The sequence below is a fragment of the Eleutherodactylus coqui genome, chromosome 1 (assembly GCF_035609145.1).
Source record: "Eleutherodactylus coqui strain aEleCoq1 chromosome 1, aEleCoq1.hap1, whole genome shotgun sequence".
NCBI lineage: Eukaryota > Metazoa > Chordata > Amphibia > Anura > Eleutherodactylidae > Eleutherodactylus > Eleutherodactylus coqui.
This window is the reverse complement of record NC_089837.1, coordinates 267176871-267194149: the sequence shown is the minus strand read 5'-3', so window position 1 is coordinate 267194149 and position 17279 is coordinate 267176871. Positions and strand designations below refer to the sequence as shown.

The 17279-nt window shown below is 42.7% G+C and overlaps 1 protein-coding gene across 1 annotated transcript in view; it reads left to right on the top strand.

The window, feature by feature from the left end:
* Positions 1–16432, top strand: part of PM20D2 (peptidase M20 domain containing 2) — a 31051-nt gene extending 14619 nt beyond the window's left edge. Inside the window, exons 4-7 of the mRNA XM_066608631.1 lie at positions 3746–3900; positions 8325–8460; positions 12854–12961; positions 15876–16432. Of these exons, the coding sequence (XP_066464728.1) occupies positions 3746–3900; positions 8325–8460; positions 12854–12961; positions 15876–16078 (602 nt within the window). The 3' untranslated portion in view covers positions 16079–16432. The remainder of the gene's footprint in view (positions 1–3745; positions 3901–8324; positions 8461–12853; positions 12962–15875) is intronic.
* The last annotated feature ends 847 nt before the right edge of the window (positions 16433–17279 follow it).

Below are 17279 nucleotides of genomic sequence, written 5' to 3'. Positions count from 1 at the left end.
GGCATTCCCAAGCCTTCATCCCATGACTTTTGGCATGTCAGTGTATTGATATTCTAAGCTTGTTATGCCCATTGCTATATATCTTTGTAGTTTATATGAGGAGCGACAGCAATGTCAAGGGCAGAACATCTTCTAGTTCCAGTTTACAGCATCTGCTGGGCTGCATCATGGAACACACAGATTACCTTTGTATAGGATAAACTTTTCTATTGATAAGACTACCTTTGGTCATTAAGTTTTGGTTTCTGGTATTTCCCACCTAATGGATCTTGCTATATCCCGATATGTATATGTGCAACTGTGCAGGACGTCCAGGAAGAATGAATTTATTATGCTTATTCTTCTGTCTCGGCACATAACTGCTCTCCCAATAAAGTTTTTGTTTATTAATGTAATTTTAGTCTTTAAAATTACACAGAGGGGAAGAGCTAAGGCCCTTCTGATAGGGCTTGTTCAAAACTTGAATTACCTCTTCGTGTCACCTGTCAAATCCTGTGATAGGGGACTAAATCCCCATCTGTATATGTGCTGCTGTTTGGACTGAAAATGGGGGATATATGCTGTTGCTAGATTAAGGTGTTATTATCTATTGCTTCAGAAAATAGTCGAATTGAGCATTTCATTATCGATAGATTCAACATAAAAGAATTGAGGCTGCTTGTTTAAGGCTGCACTTACGGTAGTAACAAGACTTACAATAAAGAAAACATTAGCTAAGGAGAACTTAAAGGGTTATTCCGGTTATGCAAAGTGCTGTCAAATGAACAATACTCCAAAGTTCCTAAAGTTTGCAGTGTTATTCTGCTATGGATTTTGTATTTGTAGCTCTAAAAACCATCACCTTCTTGCACTTCCAAAGTGCTTATTCAGAGGTTGTCCCAGATACGACCTGTAGGTATTCCAGGGGACCTTTAGGTATTCCAGCGCTACAGATGGGGCTTGCTCAGTAGGAGCAACTAGGGACAGCTTTTTTTAACTTTACCCCTTGGGTTCGCTGTGCTGACCAATAACAGGGCAGCATTTAGAGGGGAAGTGAACAGGAAGAAAGTTCAAAGTGGGGAATTGTGTGTTTCAACATCTATATCTGCTGGGATTTGGCAGCTATCTTGGAAAATAGTTATGCAGGGAAACATCAGAAAGGAAGGACAGGATAAGAAGGTAATGGCTACAGGATTTATACCCATAAAAGGTGTGCATAAACATGGCGCAAACACCTTTCATATCTGGAATTATTGCAAATCTGCTTCACTACTTGAATACTTTAAGCAAATCTAATGCATATAGCTAATTGGTCACCACTTTCAGTAGTGCACTCATAAAGTCATAGCAAAGAACTTTAATTTCCTAATCTTCTTCTGATATCAATAGCACGAAACAGAGTTGTGGAGAAGAGGTTTACACAACCGGAATCCTCTAGTGAAGTATCTTATTAATTTTCATAGTAAATGCTAAATAGCTCCACTACTGAAGATACTTTGTATAGCCAGCCACTTATATATATCATGGTATTCATATACTTTCATTGATGATGGTAGGGGCTATTTACAAATTCAGGTGGCTGCATATGCTATTAAAAACTTGCAGTTAATGGTTATATACTGACCAGAGATCTCTTGTGCATATAGAAATGTAGTAAATCTGTGTACTAATGGTCTGCTAAAATGTACTGGACTATAAGAACAGAAGTGTTCTTATCCATGTCATTACTGCATGGCTCATATTTTTAATGCTTTAAGAGGTTCAGTGTTGTTCTCTATTTAAAAATCTATAAATCTGAGTAATAGAAACTTTTAAATATTCTTTACTTAACAATTGGCTCTGATTTTCTGCTGTTGGTCATGTTTGTCCCCTGCCTCTCCTGATGTCCATTCATGTGCCATATGCCAATAAATCAGTGGCTACAGTGATTGGCTTTCACTAAGGGAAATCAATAATGTCCCCACTAGGGAAATCATATCTGTGTACATGAAGGGATAACCGAAGCAGTGGGAGAGGCTAGTGGTGGAGGATCAGAAATATGTATATTGCAAAGTTTGTTATTTTGAGCGCAGATGTAAAAACTCTGGAAAACACCTCCTAAAGGACCTATAACACAGGAAGCATATTTTGCATCAGCAATGCAGAATATGCCCTCCTGTGGAATATTCAGCACCAAAGTCCACACTGCTAATGTTCGAATTTGATGCAAAACTCTGCTGGCAATTCTGCATCAAGCTCTCTAGTTAGCCATGTGGATTTTGTTGTGGAATTCAGGGATGGCATAATCTGCAACACTGTTGCGTAATATGTTGTCCTGTGTGAAAGGTCCCTAAGAAAGCAACTTCGTAAACACAATGCTGCACATACTTGTAGCAAAAAAGTCTGCTGGCCAATCCAAATGTGCATGTTATTGAGGATTTCTTAGCGGATGCTGTCTGATATATGGCCATGGCCAGCAAAACTCAGACAGGATCGCAGTGCATGAAAAAAACATTATTCCATTGCTGTCTATTTTTAATTTTTGAACAACCAGACAATTACAATTAAAGGAAGTTATTTTTTGTATGCAATGTACTGTTACAGATTAAACCACCAACAGTTAGGCCGCCTGCAGACGAGCGGGTCGGATCCGGCGCCTGCAGGGACGAGTGCGTACTCACCCGCGCCCGGCGGCCCCGGCTCTTTCATGTGCCGGCAGCCGGCGCATGCGCAGACCGGAGCCGGCGGCCGGGTGAGTGATGTTTTTGTGTGAGGCTCTGCGAGCCCCGCACAAAAATAGGACATGCCGCGGTTTGTTTGCCGCACGAGATTTCGCGCGGCCAAACCGCGGCCGTCTGCATAGGAGTGCGTATTGTAATGCACTCCTATGCAGGCTTTGAGCGGCGGAAATCCCGCCGCGGGATTTCCGCCCGTGTGCAGGCGGCCTTACGGTAGTTGTTGCTGCTACCCTCCCCTCCCCCTCTCCTCTGCGCACACTCTAAATAATCACTGTTGTAAAGTCAGTATTCCCAACCCCACTTCAAAGGCTGTTACTCCAGTTCTGTAAGGGCTACCAACATGCTTTTAGTGTCAAGTTAATACCCTTATATAACCACAGCTACAGCTGTTTAAGGGCTTTTTCACATGAGTGTATATCGGACGCCGTTTTCACAGTCGGCCGATATACACTACCATCTGATGCATTGGATTCCAATGCATCAGATCTCACAGGCGTATTACTGAAGCGTAACGCCGGGCAGCAAAGATAGCCCTGGAACTATCTTTCTGCCCGGAATACATCGGCAGCTGCATAGACTCCTATGGGAGCCAATGACAGCGGCCGGAGAGGGGAGGTGGGAGGGAGTTTAGCAGTGTGACTGCTAAAATCCCTCCCCCTTCTCTCCCCCCCCCCCCCCCCCCCCCGGCTGTTTGCAGTGGGAGGGGGAGGGACAGGGCAGAGCTAAGCTGAATAGGCGCACAAACCTTAGATTTGTGCGCCCGTTCACGCCGGCGGGCGCACGCAAAAACGCCTACGGCAGTGTGAAAGGTACCTAAAGTAGAGCGAGCTGTGTTCATCCTAAACAGTAATGTCCTTTTCCTGCAGAAGAAATAGAGCTTGTCTGAAACTGCTGGGAGGTTAAAGAGTATATCAAGGTTAGCTTGTACTACAGTTTCAACAATGAGGGGTTTTCCACTTGTTTTTGAATTCTTCTACGTATCACTGTAATTAATTCTCTAGTGTCAACTAAATTAACACTGAGCTTTAGCGATTTTTTTCATCTTTCAGGAGTAATAAAGCATGGTGGTGTGAAACCTAACATCATTCCATCATACACTGAATTAGAATTTTATTTGCGTGCACCATCACGTAAAGATCTTGCTGAACTACAGGAAAAGGCAAGTGCTTGCTTTAGTGCTGCAGCCACAGCAACCGGATGTAAGGTAAGTCAGTTCATATGATAGTTTGTGAATATGAGTGAATCTGTCATTTTACGAAAAATTTCTTACAAAACTGTTAAGAGCGTTAGCGCAAGAATATGATAGTGAAGGTATTCTCAGATAATTTCCTTGGAAATTGAATAAGTCCAACTATATTACAACTGTCTGTAAAGGCCCTTTTAAATGGGACGATTATCATTCTGTTCGTTCAAAACCCTGAGCTCCTACAGGGTTTTGAACTATTATCGTCCCATGAAAAAGCATGCAGAAACTGAACGACTGGACAAGTGGATTCGAAAGGGTTAAAAAAGTGATAAAAGTTTTACAACACATTTTAGTGTTCCCAGTAAAAAGTATGATTTTTCTGGCAAAAAACAGGCCCTAATATAGCTGTGTGGACAAAAAAGTATTTAAAAGTTATGGCACTTTCAAAATAACAATGGAAAAAATAAGAAAATAGCATGGTCATTTAGGTACAAAATAGGCCAGTCACTAAGGGGTTAATGAAGCGGTGTGTGTGTGTGTGTATACATCTGAACTAGATGGTATTTTCTCCAGCAGGTTTTGGGGTATTCTGTAGCTTCCTAATTGTGTAGTATGGCATGCACACGCCTTATAACAACCAGTCAGACACAAGATTTAAGTCTCAGGTCTAAACTGGATCTGGGCGGTACATTGCTCAGCCCCTCATTTTATTGAAACACATAATACCTGCCTTTTATGGGCGTATAACACATTACATCAGTAACATATATAGTTTTCATTTGTTGGCCAACAAACGCAATCCTATGCAGACGGCCGCGATTTGGCCGCGCAAAATATGGCGCGGCAAACAAATCGTGGCATGCTCTATTTCTGTGTGAGGCTCGCAGAAATGTCACTCACCCGCCGCCGGCTCCGGTCTGCGCATGCGCCGGCTGCCCGGCAAGCCGGCACATCAAACAGCCGGAGCCGGCGTGCATGGGTGAGTACGTGCTGGTCCCTGCAGGCGCTCAGGTCGGGTCCCGCGGCGAGAATCCTCGCCGCCGGATCCGACCCGCCTGTCTGCAGGCGGCCTTACGTAAAGACATTTCTAGGCACAGTCTATAAATACATACAGGGTGGAGCGCGGTAATTTGCTAATTTGGGAGTGAAATAAAAAAATAATGAACTTGTAAAAACTTTATTTTATATTTTATTTACATTGAATAGTAGTGGAATTTACAAATTATTTGGTTTTAAATATTGTATCTGGCAGATGTTGACCTTCGCTATCCACACACTGCTGCATACGTTTTCTGAAGTTTTCATGCACTCTTTCAAGCATGTCGACTGGTATTCTGGCAATCTCAGCGTCAATATTGTTCCTTAGGTCTTCCAGGGTGTTGCTTTTTTGAGTTGCAGGTTGTGGCAGCGCTGTTGGTCGAAGAGAGGGGAGAGTGGGCGTTGCTTATAGTGGCTGCAGCTGCTTTTCAGTTGCCATCATGCAGTGGACACGTGAGGAGCGTTCATTTTGTGTTGAAGCGTATTTTTCAAATAACCACTCGATCATTGCAATGCAACGTGCTTTTCGTTTGCGATTCGCAGTTCCCCCACGCGGACGTGTTCCTGGACACGGCAATCAGTTGTAAATTGGGTAAATGCATTCAGAACAGCAGGGAATGTGTCATCTGTACGAAGAGGACCTGCGAGAAGTGTTACAACACCACAAAACATCGAACGAGTTAGAGCAGCAGTATTGCAATCTCCGAAACGCTCTGCTCGGAAGCAAGCACTTGCTCTTGGCATTTCAAGACGTTTTCTCCACCGGATTCTTCATAGTGAACTGAATTTTCACCCGTATAAAATGTGCGTGGTCCAACAATTGTCAGCACGGGATTATGTTACACGACGAACATCTTGTGAAGACATGCTTGCAACCATACCTCGTGACGCAATTGTGTTCTTTTCTGATGAGGCACATTTTCACCTCAGTGGGTGTGTAAACAAACAAAACATGCGGTACTAGAGCGATACAAACCCCAGAGAAGTTCACCAGAGACCTCTGCATTCGGACCGCTTCACTGTGTGGTGCGCCTTATCACGAGTAGGCATCATTGGCCCTTACTTTTTTCCGGCAACTGTGAATTCCGAACGTTACTTAACTATGCTGCAGGATTTTTTCCAGCCAGCACTCGAGGCAATGCAATTAGAGGATACATGGTTTCACCAAGATGGTGCCACTGCACACACAGCGAGAGTTACCATGAATTTTTTGAGGCAAACGTTTCCTGAACAGCTTATCTCTCTGAGGGGTGATCTTAACTGGCCGGCACGCTCACCAGACTTAGCCGCATGCGATTTTTTCCTTTGGGGTTACCTGAAGTCTAAGGTGTATTGCAACCGTCCCAACACCCTGGAAGACCTAAGGAACAATATTGACGCTGAGATTGCCAGAATACCAGTCGACATGCTTGAAAGAGTGCATGAGAACTTCAGAAAACGTATGCAGCAGTGTGTGGATAGCGAAGGTCAACATTTGCCAGATACAATATTTAAAACCAAATAATTTGTAAATTCCACTACTGTTCAATGTAAATAAAATATAAAATAAAGTTTTTACAAGTTCATTATTTTTTTATTTCACTCCCAAATTAGCATATTACCGCGCTCCACCCTGTACAATTGTATCTTTTCATAATTAAGTGATAAATGAGTGTTCATGAAGCAGTATTTTAGAAATGTAAAAGCCAAACTGCAAGAGTATCGTTTCATGCAACTTGAGTCTTATGACCTACACTATATGACCAAAAATATATGAACACCTGACCATCACACATAAATGAGCTTGTTGGAGATCCTATTCCAAAACCATTAGTTTTAAAGGCGCATGGCTATGTGAGGCCCACCACTATGATATGTCTGGAGCTGTGCTTGGTAAACAATGAAAGGACTTTAAGCAGCTGATTGTGGAGTCACACTGCCACCAAGCTGATATTGATGGCCTATCATAAGGATCGGCGACCAATATCAAAGTCCTGGAAAATCCCTTTATGGCTTGGGCTCAACTATGACTTTTTGTAGCACAACTTCTGCCCAGAAAGTATTTTAAGTTACATGCAAGGAAAGGCCATCAATTTCAAAATTCCAGAAAAACCATATAATTTAGAGTCTACATACTACTGATTGGTTGAGCTGTTGTTACTTCTACACAACTCCACTTTACAATAATAGCACTTACAGACTTTTCAAAACCCAACTTGTGGCAAAGGTGGCATTCTATGACAGTGCCATATTTAAAGAAGAAGTGGTATGGTATGGGTGGCTGCATGACTCTGCAGCCATGGTACTGCTCACTCTATCCCCATTTTTTTGTATATTCACCTCTATTTGCCTGGGCAGGCTGTTCTTAGGTGTAGCTTCTGGCATAGTCAATGTGTCAAGTGGACTTGATTGATAGTGAATGGTGGGGGGCACCCACTAGACACATCAGCAGGGACGGAGTCAGACCTAAGAAGAGCCCATCCACAGAAATAGAATTTAGTATGAAATAAAAAAAGAAACATGCGGGCAGGCCTGCCGGCTTTATCACATCCTGTTTAAATTCAGAGTTTTTAGGTAGGATTCATACTACTATCATTATTTCTCTATGGAAATTACATACCTTTTGTGCTTGATTTTCTGCACCTATTTGCTGTGAGTGTGAAACACTTAAAATCAGTATTGGGGTTGCCACATACTTTTAGCCACATAGTGCTATTGATCTGGGATTGCATGGTTAGTGTTGCAGTCTACTTTGGTAAAATATATAAATTGCTTTTAATCTACGTGTATATGTCATTTGCTGGCTATGTAGTGACTTTACAGGCAAGTAAAATCAGCCTTGTAATTTTCTGTAGACCACTCTGTTGAATCTGTGAGTAACAAAAAGAAATGCGCTCCAAAAGCCAGTGTATCCAACTTATTTAATAAGTCAAAAAAATTAACTGTTTAAAGGGAATCTGTCAGCTTGAACTTGCTGTCCAAACTGCAGGCATCATGTTATAGAGCAGGAGGATCTGAGTAGATTGATACGTAGTTCTATGGGGAAAGATTTAGTATAACTTGTATTGTATTTACTTAAACCTCCCCACGTTCGGAACTGAATAGTCCAATGGGTGGTCCTATGAGTGATTGACAGCTATCTGTGAATTACTGTACATACAAGAGTAGCTGCCAATCACTGATAGGACTGTCCACTGGACTATTCAGCTCAGAATGTGCAGATGTTTATATAATTAAAATACAAGTTATACTGAATTTTTCACCATAAAACCAGATATCTGCTTAGCTCCTCCTGCTCTTTATAATGCTGTTTGGACAGCATGTTTGAGCCAACAGACTCCTTTTAAGTGCAAACTAACACAGTACAACACTACTACTTTTTGATTTTTTTCTTCCTGATACTTATGACAAACTATCCCTTCCAGGTGGAGTTATGCAGTTCTAGTCATGACTATTACAATGTGCTTCCAAACAAAACTCTTGCACAAGCATACATAGAGAATGGTAAACAACTGGGAATGCAGTTTACTACCAATGACCAGGTGTTAAACGCTCTATCAGGTAAAGTTTGAATGTGCCTAAACATTTGTAGATACGTAAAGCGTATTTTCCGGGAGCCATCATTACACATGTGCAGAGTGTGCTCGCATAACGTGAACAGAGCCGAAGGCCGGTCTCACACAGCCCACTTTCTACCACGATTAGTGTGAGATTTCAAACGCCGTGCTAAATGCAGTTCAATGCTCCCACTGATTGCAATGAGGCCTTGCTGACTAGGGCTCTAACACGATGATTTTAACGCTGAAAATTTTGAGCGCTGTCTGCTCTGTTTTTGTGCGTTTTAGTGCTTTTTAACGCATTTCATCACCTATTACATTGATGGGGTGCGTTTAAAAAAACACAGTAGAATGCATTTAAAAATGATGCACAAAATCGTGGAAAAGCACCACAGTTTCAAACGCGGCCTTTTGGTAGCGCTGGTGTGAGAGCGGCCTTAGAGATGCATGTAAAAGTGCTTATAAAACCATTTGTGGTACTGAACATAAAGACCAAAATCAATCGTGGATTTAGGTCAAGAAATCCTTTGCAAGTGACAACAGATCAGCACGAGATGACAAGAGGAGATAGGCCGCCTGCAGACGGGCGGGTCGGATCCGGCTGCAAGGATTCTCGCCGCGGGACCAGACCCGAGCGCCTGCAGAGAGCAGCGCGTACTCACCCGCGGCTCCGGCTGTTTGATGTGCCAGCTTGCCGGCGCATGCACAGACCGGAGCCGGCGGCCGGGCAGTGACGTCTCTGTGCAGGGCTCTGCGAGCCCCGCAGAGAAATAGAACATGCCGCAGTTTGTTTGCCACGCGAAATTTCGCGCGGACAAACCGCGGCCGTCTGCCTAGGATTGCGTTTGCTAACGAGATCCTATGGCAGCTTCCAAGGGCGGAAATTCTGCGGGAAACCCCGCCGCGGAATTTCCGCCCGTCTGCAGGCGGCCATAGAGCAGTTAAAAAAACTAACAAAACTTAAATAACATACAGTTTTTTTTTATCACATAATGTTTATTAGATTTTTAAAACTGGCCACTGTAGTATTTCAATGACCAAAAATATAGCAAAAAAGTATCGCAAATTAAGGGCTCAGTCAGGCGGGCGTTTTTATGTGTGAATTTTTGTGTGCAGAACGCAAACGCACAAAAACTCATGTGGCCTAAGTGGGCGTCACGCTGAAAAAAACACACTTGGCTGCGTTTATGCGCACCTAAAGTGCACTGCCCGCTATCCCCTGCTGCGGTTGTGACAGCAGCAGCAGGGGATTCCTTGGATGTGAAACCCCTGGATGCTGCCACATCCAGGTGTTTCACCTTTGGTCAGTGGGGCCGGCATACAGACATACAGAGAAGATCGCGATCCTCTGCCACAGCTGTGGCAGAGGATTCCTTCATCTCCTCGGGGAGTCCCTTTGTCACTGAACACTGTGACAGCATTAAGCTGGCTCTACTGTAGCTGTGAATTGGGTCGGGTTAGGAGCTTTGGGGGTGGGGTTTTCTATGATGCGATCAGTGGGCGGGGCTTTGGGGCGGGGTTTGGATGAGGCAATCGCTTGAGCGGGAACCTATCCGCTATTGAATACTTGCGCAGCCACAAGATTCTACACAAGAAGGTAGAATGTATTCCTGGTCAACGGGAATATTCATAAATAGAAGATTCTAGTAAACTTAGTGGTTATGTGTGGGGATGTCCCGGCTGCAGAAGCAAGCAGTCCGCTTTGAAAGATAGTTTAATTGAAAGAGCCAAAATTGCGCCCGCCAGATTCATATATTTAGTGTTCTATTGGGCGACTGAAACGCCTCAGCAAACAACAATGCAGCATTTGGATAGCTCATCGCTTTTATTTCAAACACACATGTATTTTGCCTTAGCTGCACACAGCACAGCTTCAGCTCATTCATCTTGCTGGTTTCCGCCCCACCAATCACGTCATAGAAAAGCCCCACCCCCAAAGCTCCTAACACAACCCAATTCCCAGCTTCACTAGATTCCGTGAATTAGCCCCGCCCCCGCCCCACCTCTCCCCATTGCAAATAGTGCAGAGGGGCGGAGAGGAGGCAGAGAGGGGGGCGGGAGCTCAGTTCCTGCACTTGGCTCTTCCATCCTCCCCCCCCCCCTGCACACGAGGACAACGTATATCGGCTCGGCGTGAAAACCGAGCCGATATACGTTCGTGTGACTTCACCCTGAATCTGATATAGCAATAGCTACAATAGTGATATGATAGTTTGCATTTGTATTCGTTTTCTGCGTCAAGGCTATTTCAAAACACTGCAGAGGTTAGTAAATCTTATTCAGAAGCAGAACACAGTAGCTTGTGGCAGTTCTCACTGGTTAGATAAGAACGCAAAATGTAATAGCTCATGTGTGTGCTAACACCATAAGGCTAATTTCACACAGGTAAGTACGATGTCCCCGTGGATGCGAAGCGTTTCTTTGTTAAAAACGCCCCGCATTACTTCAGGGAGTGTTTCCCTGTGCAATGCTGTGGCACCCCATTGAAAACAATGGGCGTGGCATTTTAACTGCAAGTTGATGCTGAATTGCTAGCAGGATTCCACTGTTTTTAATTCCGCACCAAAATCGCATGTTAGCATTGTGGATTTTGGGGCTGAATATTCCACAGGAGAGTATATTTTGCAATGCTGTTGCGGAGTGTTCCATCCTGTTGGAAAGGTCCCTTAATGGATAATTGGATAATTTCCTCTAACCTAATGCATTCATAATGTATTTGTGATGAAAGTGAAACGTTTATAATGATTGGGGGCAACGCCTTCTTCACTTGACTATGTTATGACACTTTTAAGCCTTCCTATTGTAGAAGGTCATAAATAAACCAACAATCCCGAGCTAAAGTCAGAACACTGTTGCATAGCACTGAATAATACTGTGTTGTGTGGTGTTTATTCCCATCCAGGGGCGTAACTATAGGAAATGCAGCGGGGGCCCATAAGGCCTATCTGCTCCATATAGTAAGCCTAATAGTATGAATAAAGCATTATAGTTGGGGACCCTGTTACAGATTTTGCATTGGGGCCCCAAATCTTCAAGTTACGCCTCTGCATGGCCATATTTTCTCTACATGGAAGCACAGAGTAAACTCATACCTACAATAGTTAAAATTTTTTCAACCTGACTAATCAAATATTCAGTAGACGGAATTCTGCCATGATTGTTCACAATTTTTGAAACAATGGTTCGGCCCTTCTTCTTTCCATTTTTGGTTTCTCCTCTCCACTTTCAAAAAAATTATAACTCTCTTATAATCTTCTGTCAAGGTAGCTGTCTGAGGGCGTTTTTACGGCACGAGGTGTATCTTTGATTGGTGCTATTTAATATACCATATATTATACTAAAATATACTGTGGCAAAAATTACAAAACTTTTTGTGTGGGTTACCCAAATTTATTTAGCTTTTTTTGCTGTAGTACTTTTAAACAGTTAAATAGCTTTAAAAAAAAATTCTGTCGCCATCTTCTGACCATCATAACTTTTTTATATTTCCAGTGATTGAGTTCTATGGGGGATTGGTTTTTGTGAGGCAAACCATTTTGGAGTATGTATATGTTTTTGATCAATTTTTATTAATTTTTCTTTTCAGAGTGTCCAAAAAAAATGCAATTCTGACGTGTATTTTTTTCTTCTGACGACATTCACCATATGTGATAAATAATGCATTATTTTGATAGATCAGACTTTTATGGATGCAGCAACACCATTTTTTGAAAATTATCAATACTGGAAAGGCAGGTTTTTAAAAACTTTTAATATACTTTATTTTTTACAATAATAAAAAAAACTTAGTTTTACTTTTTTAATCCTGATATGGGACTTGAAGTTGCAATCAAAACCTCCGTATTGCAATTTATGGTATTCCTACCAGCATTGTATTAAGACCTGCAGGCCTTTCTTAATAGGCAGAATTCCATGGCAGCCCTTGGGGCCTTCAGAAGTTCCTAGGCAGCCCTGACATCCAAACAACACCTTGTAATTTCATTGCAGAGGGTCTGTTTGGGATACCAAACTTCAATCAGGATATTTAAATACCGCTGTCTTAATTGACAACTTCAAGGGGACTTGAAGTTGTAATCAATACTTCAGTATTGCAATTTATGGTATTTCTACCAGCATGATATTAGGACAGGCAGCAGGCCTATCTTAATAGGCAGAATTACAGGATATTTAAATACCGCTGTCTTAATTGACAGCGACACTTTCAATTAAATTTAACAGTCGCAATAAACGTGAATCCTGATTGTGCTTGTTACGGGTGTCAGTGACAGTCGGCACCTTCCGTGTATGGAGCTGGCTCCTGTCGCCAAAAGGTGTACATGTACATTAAGGGGTCAAGGGATTAATAAATGTTTATCATTATAATTTTTTGCATCTTATATTGCGTTACTTGTTTCTAGGTTCAACAGATTTTGGAAATGTGACCTTTGAAGTTCCTGGAATTCATCCCTATTTTTTCATTGGTTCAGAAGCCCTTAATCACACTGAAGAGTATACTAAAGCTGCGGGTAAGCACTTAAATAGACAATTTCATAGGTAAAGGTATATTTATTGAGAAGCCTGCTTTGCATGTGGTGGTATCCAAGGAGGCGGCAGCATCAACTGTGTAGAAATGGTAAAAAAAGGGTTTTATTGCTCCATAAAACGGCGACGTAGGCTTGAAAAAGACTTAGATTAAGTCGAAACGTCGCCATTTTGGGGTTGGGTTCATGACCCCACAGGTGGCTTGGCATACACAGATTGAAACCTCTGCACTTAAGTGCATGTGTTAGGTGTGCTGCGGGACTTTCCTACTATTTCTACTGCTTTGCATGTGGTGGCAGGATCATTTTTAGTGTGGAAAATCATCTACTTCTACATGACATTCAATCATATTGCGGCTTTTGAGACCACATGGTTCTAAGGGTCACTGTCATTTTAAAAAACTAGATTGGAACTATTGCTTCCAAGTGCTGAGATCACCACTTATTAATAAAAGTGGGGCATCGTGCAGCAGCAGGTGTATACTAGCTATCAAAGGACATCTGAGCACCCAGGCCCCCATTGATTACAGCTCCTGACATGTCTCTGTGAGAAGCAGACTGTCCACGAGCATTTGTGTTTAAAGAAGTCTAAAGTTTCCTATGTGGTGTCCTTTCCACTCTCTTTGACATCTCTATGCTCTAATAGAGCATATGCAAAGCTGTTCTGATGTAACAATCCCTTTGCTGTGGATGTGAAGGAATTATTTAAAGGGCCACTCCGACGAAAACACATTTTTCATCTCTACACCCCTCACCTTATTGCCTGTAACACTCTGGAGGTCTCCTCTGTGTACTGCAGTCACTTCCATGCAGTACAGCCTTCTAATTTACTTAATTCAAATGTTGCCTACCTAAGAGAATGTTCAGTCCTTAAACAAGTGTCTCACTGAAACTATAAGGAGCCAATAGCTATGTTTGTGGTACAAAAAAGATATTGATAAAATGTCCCCCAACTATCCATGGCAAGTTGCCGCTGGGAGAGATGAATTCAATGTTTTAATCTCCACTTCCTCCATCACATCTGAGAGGCCTCTGATATGCATTGGGCTTCAGGAAATCTTTTGATCAGGATGGCAATAAAATTAGCTGGTGACAGGGTGATGCTAATTAACCCCCCTGCCCGTAAGGATCGACACCTCGTATATTGCTCTTAGACATTCTGGCAATGTGACGCCTAGTGTCCATATCAAAGGAGAATTTAATATTGGAAATTATGGGTCACACGAAGGCCCCATCTCAATGTCAGGTACATTTTCAGAACCGAAAGGACACTGCGGACCTGGCACATTTACTCCTGTCTCTGTGCGATTCCCCAAACCTCCAGAATTGCCTATAGGCGTAGCCGATCATCTATCCTCTATCAAGCTTAGTATCTATGGATAGGTAAACTCCTGATATTAAACATGATGACCATTTCTTCCCCATCAGAGCGCCTCCCAGGGAAATATGGCCGAAATATTAAATTAGGGTTTCCTACAGATCTTCCACGCATATACTCAACCCGCCCTTGATGACGTCAGAAAAAGGGTGGAGGGGTGTGAATCTGCGGAGGCTTTAAAACTAAGTGGGTTCCTTATCCGAATTGTCAGACTTCGGTGATATGCTTCAACATAAGGCTTTCCTATTTGCTTGAGTGACCCCGCACAAACAGAACTTTGGGCGAATACCCCAAATCTGGTATATTTCTTTATGTTCTCCTTGCTTTATTTTAAAATACTGTCTTGCTGTGTATGCCTGTATATCTTATCTCCAGTTTTACATCTTTTTTTTCTGTATACAGATATTCCTCTACTTGCGAACGTTCAAGTTACGAACTTCGCTAGATATAAACAAGCCTGTCCTGCAGTATGATGTAATGCTATGGCATTACATCATACTGTGCAGCGATCAGACAGGCTTCTATCAAGCCATGCGATAGGCACGGCTTGATAGGCACTCTGCATAGGCAGCCCTGGGGCATTTTAGAAGTGCCCTGGCTGCTGTGACAACTGCACAGCATCCCGCGATCTTATTACGGGAGGCCGTACAGAACCCCCAAATGTCGGGTGCTGGCTGTTTCTTACAGCCGACCCCCGGGCCGCAGCAGCTCCAACAAGCCGCGCTGCTCGTCGGAACTGTTAACGCTTGAAATGCCACTGTCAATTCTGACATAGCATTTAAAGCATTAACAGCACCAATGAGCGTCGCAGCTTGTCAGAGCTGTTGCGGCCGGGTGCAGGCTGTATGAAACAGATGGCACCTGACGTTGTGTGGAGCGGGATCGACCCACGATCCCACTCCACACAAGCATTTATTCGGCCATGCGAACAAATGCACTTAGGAACAGCTTCCTGGAACAGAACATGTTCGTAAGTAGCGGATTATCTGTATTTGTGTAGACAGGTAGATATTTAGCGCTGCTAGTCTTTTTTAGAATAAATCTGCAATTTATTAGTCAAGCCTTGTCCATTTTAAAAAGAACCATAACTTCAAAGATTGTATTCATAATTCATAAGTCTGGGTTCCAGCTTACCTGTAAAAGCTGATGGTTGTAGCGAGTGTGTGTGGGTATTGTAGAGTGTGGCTGTTAGACTGAATCAGGAGGTGATTTAAGCTTTCATTTTGCATGTGTGCGTAAGCTTGGGAAAGCTGGGTACAAATCAGCCGGTATTCTAACGACTCCAAGCTTGCAAACCCGCTAGAGTGATTAATCGAGGCTCTGCCATGACAATTGGTAGCGGCAGGTGCGCTCAAAGTAGTCGATCCGTGACAAATCGGTGACAGAGGTGGACTCTGTCGGGGTCCCCCTCTCTCTCTATAACAATGTCCCTATTGTGAACGAATTGCATTTGACTATCTTCAATATGAATGTAAATCATTGTGTATTAATTCTTTGCCATTGTATTTGCCACTTTAACAGGCTCAGACGAAGCTCAATATTACACGCTTCGGACTGCAAAATCATTGGCAATGACTGCATTAGATGTGATCTTCAACCCAGATTTACTGCAAAGTATTCGCCATGATTGGAAGATGATGAAACAAATGGAGGAAGAGATGAATTCTGGAATAGCTAACAAAGCCAGAGAATCAAGCAGCGGAGCAGGATGTGCTTCATGTTGAACAGTGAAAATCCCTGTTGGGTGCTGTTCCACCCCAATTCATAGTAACATCTTTTATTCATAGTAAAAATGTGAATTGAAATTAAGAACATATCACAAAATAATGATTGTGTCATTATTGGGGAAAATGACTATAGTGACTATGTCATTATAATTCTGTGGCACTGGTTACTATAGGTAATCTTTGATAGTGTGCTTTTATGATCACAGCAATTTCTACATTTTCTACTAAATTGTTCATTTGTCAATTTGATTGTATGTGCCATCAACTGCAGTTTACTATGTAATAATGTAATTGGCACATTGTAGATCAGTATCAGCAAGTCTGTCCAATAAATGTATTATTTTTACTTTTGCACTTCTTCAGATAGTCAATGTCATTTATGTCTTAAAAGAGTGATTGAAGCTTTTTTTCTGACATTAGGACAGTACATATGTATAAAAGTATTCCTATATTATTTACTTTAAAAGGAAAACTATACAAGACCTGACACATAAATGACCATTCTGTTCTAGCTCACTTCTCTTTCTCACTGCAACACAAATTCTGGCTTGACCATACGCTTTTCAAGGGGTCTTCCCATATACATTAGCCTCCTCCATAACATGATGACTGAGCTTATTCACTAACCACTGAGCCAACATGCTTGCCCCAATTGATCCCATTTATGGTTGAATATCGGCACAATATAGTGGTACAAAATGTAATTTGAAGTGTCTCTCCAGTCTAAAACTAAAATTTGACTATACAATGTATAATCAACAAACCTGGTGCCCTCCCTGGTGTATATGCTGTTTTGCTGCTCTGGTCAGCCATTTCACTCTCTACAACATGACTATTGCTTTCTCAAATTTCCCCATGCATAGCACTGGAGGAAAGTCTGAGGCTGGGTTCACACAGGGTGGATTGGCCGCGGAAATTCCGTCCGGAATTTCGCCGCAGCAAATCCGCCTGCGGCTGCTAATCCCGGTATTAGCCAGCCATGTGGGCAAGATTTCTCAGAAGCCGGTGTTGCAGCGTGGATTCCTGGGCCGCAGCATGTTAATTTTTTTCTTTTTTCCGTTGCGGCCGTGTTCTCCTCTATGGGAGCGCCGGCCGCAGCGGAAAAGCGTGCGGCTAAGCCACTCCAAAACCTGCGGCTAAGTGCCGCAGGTTTTGAAGCAGCGCTTTTTCAGGGGAAATCTCAGAGTTTTTCACTGCG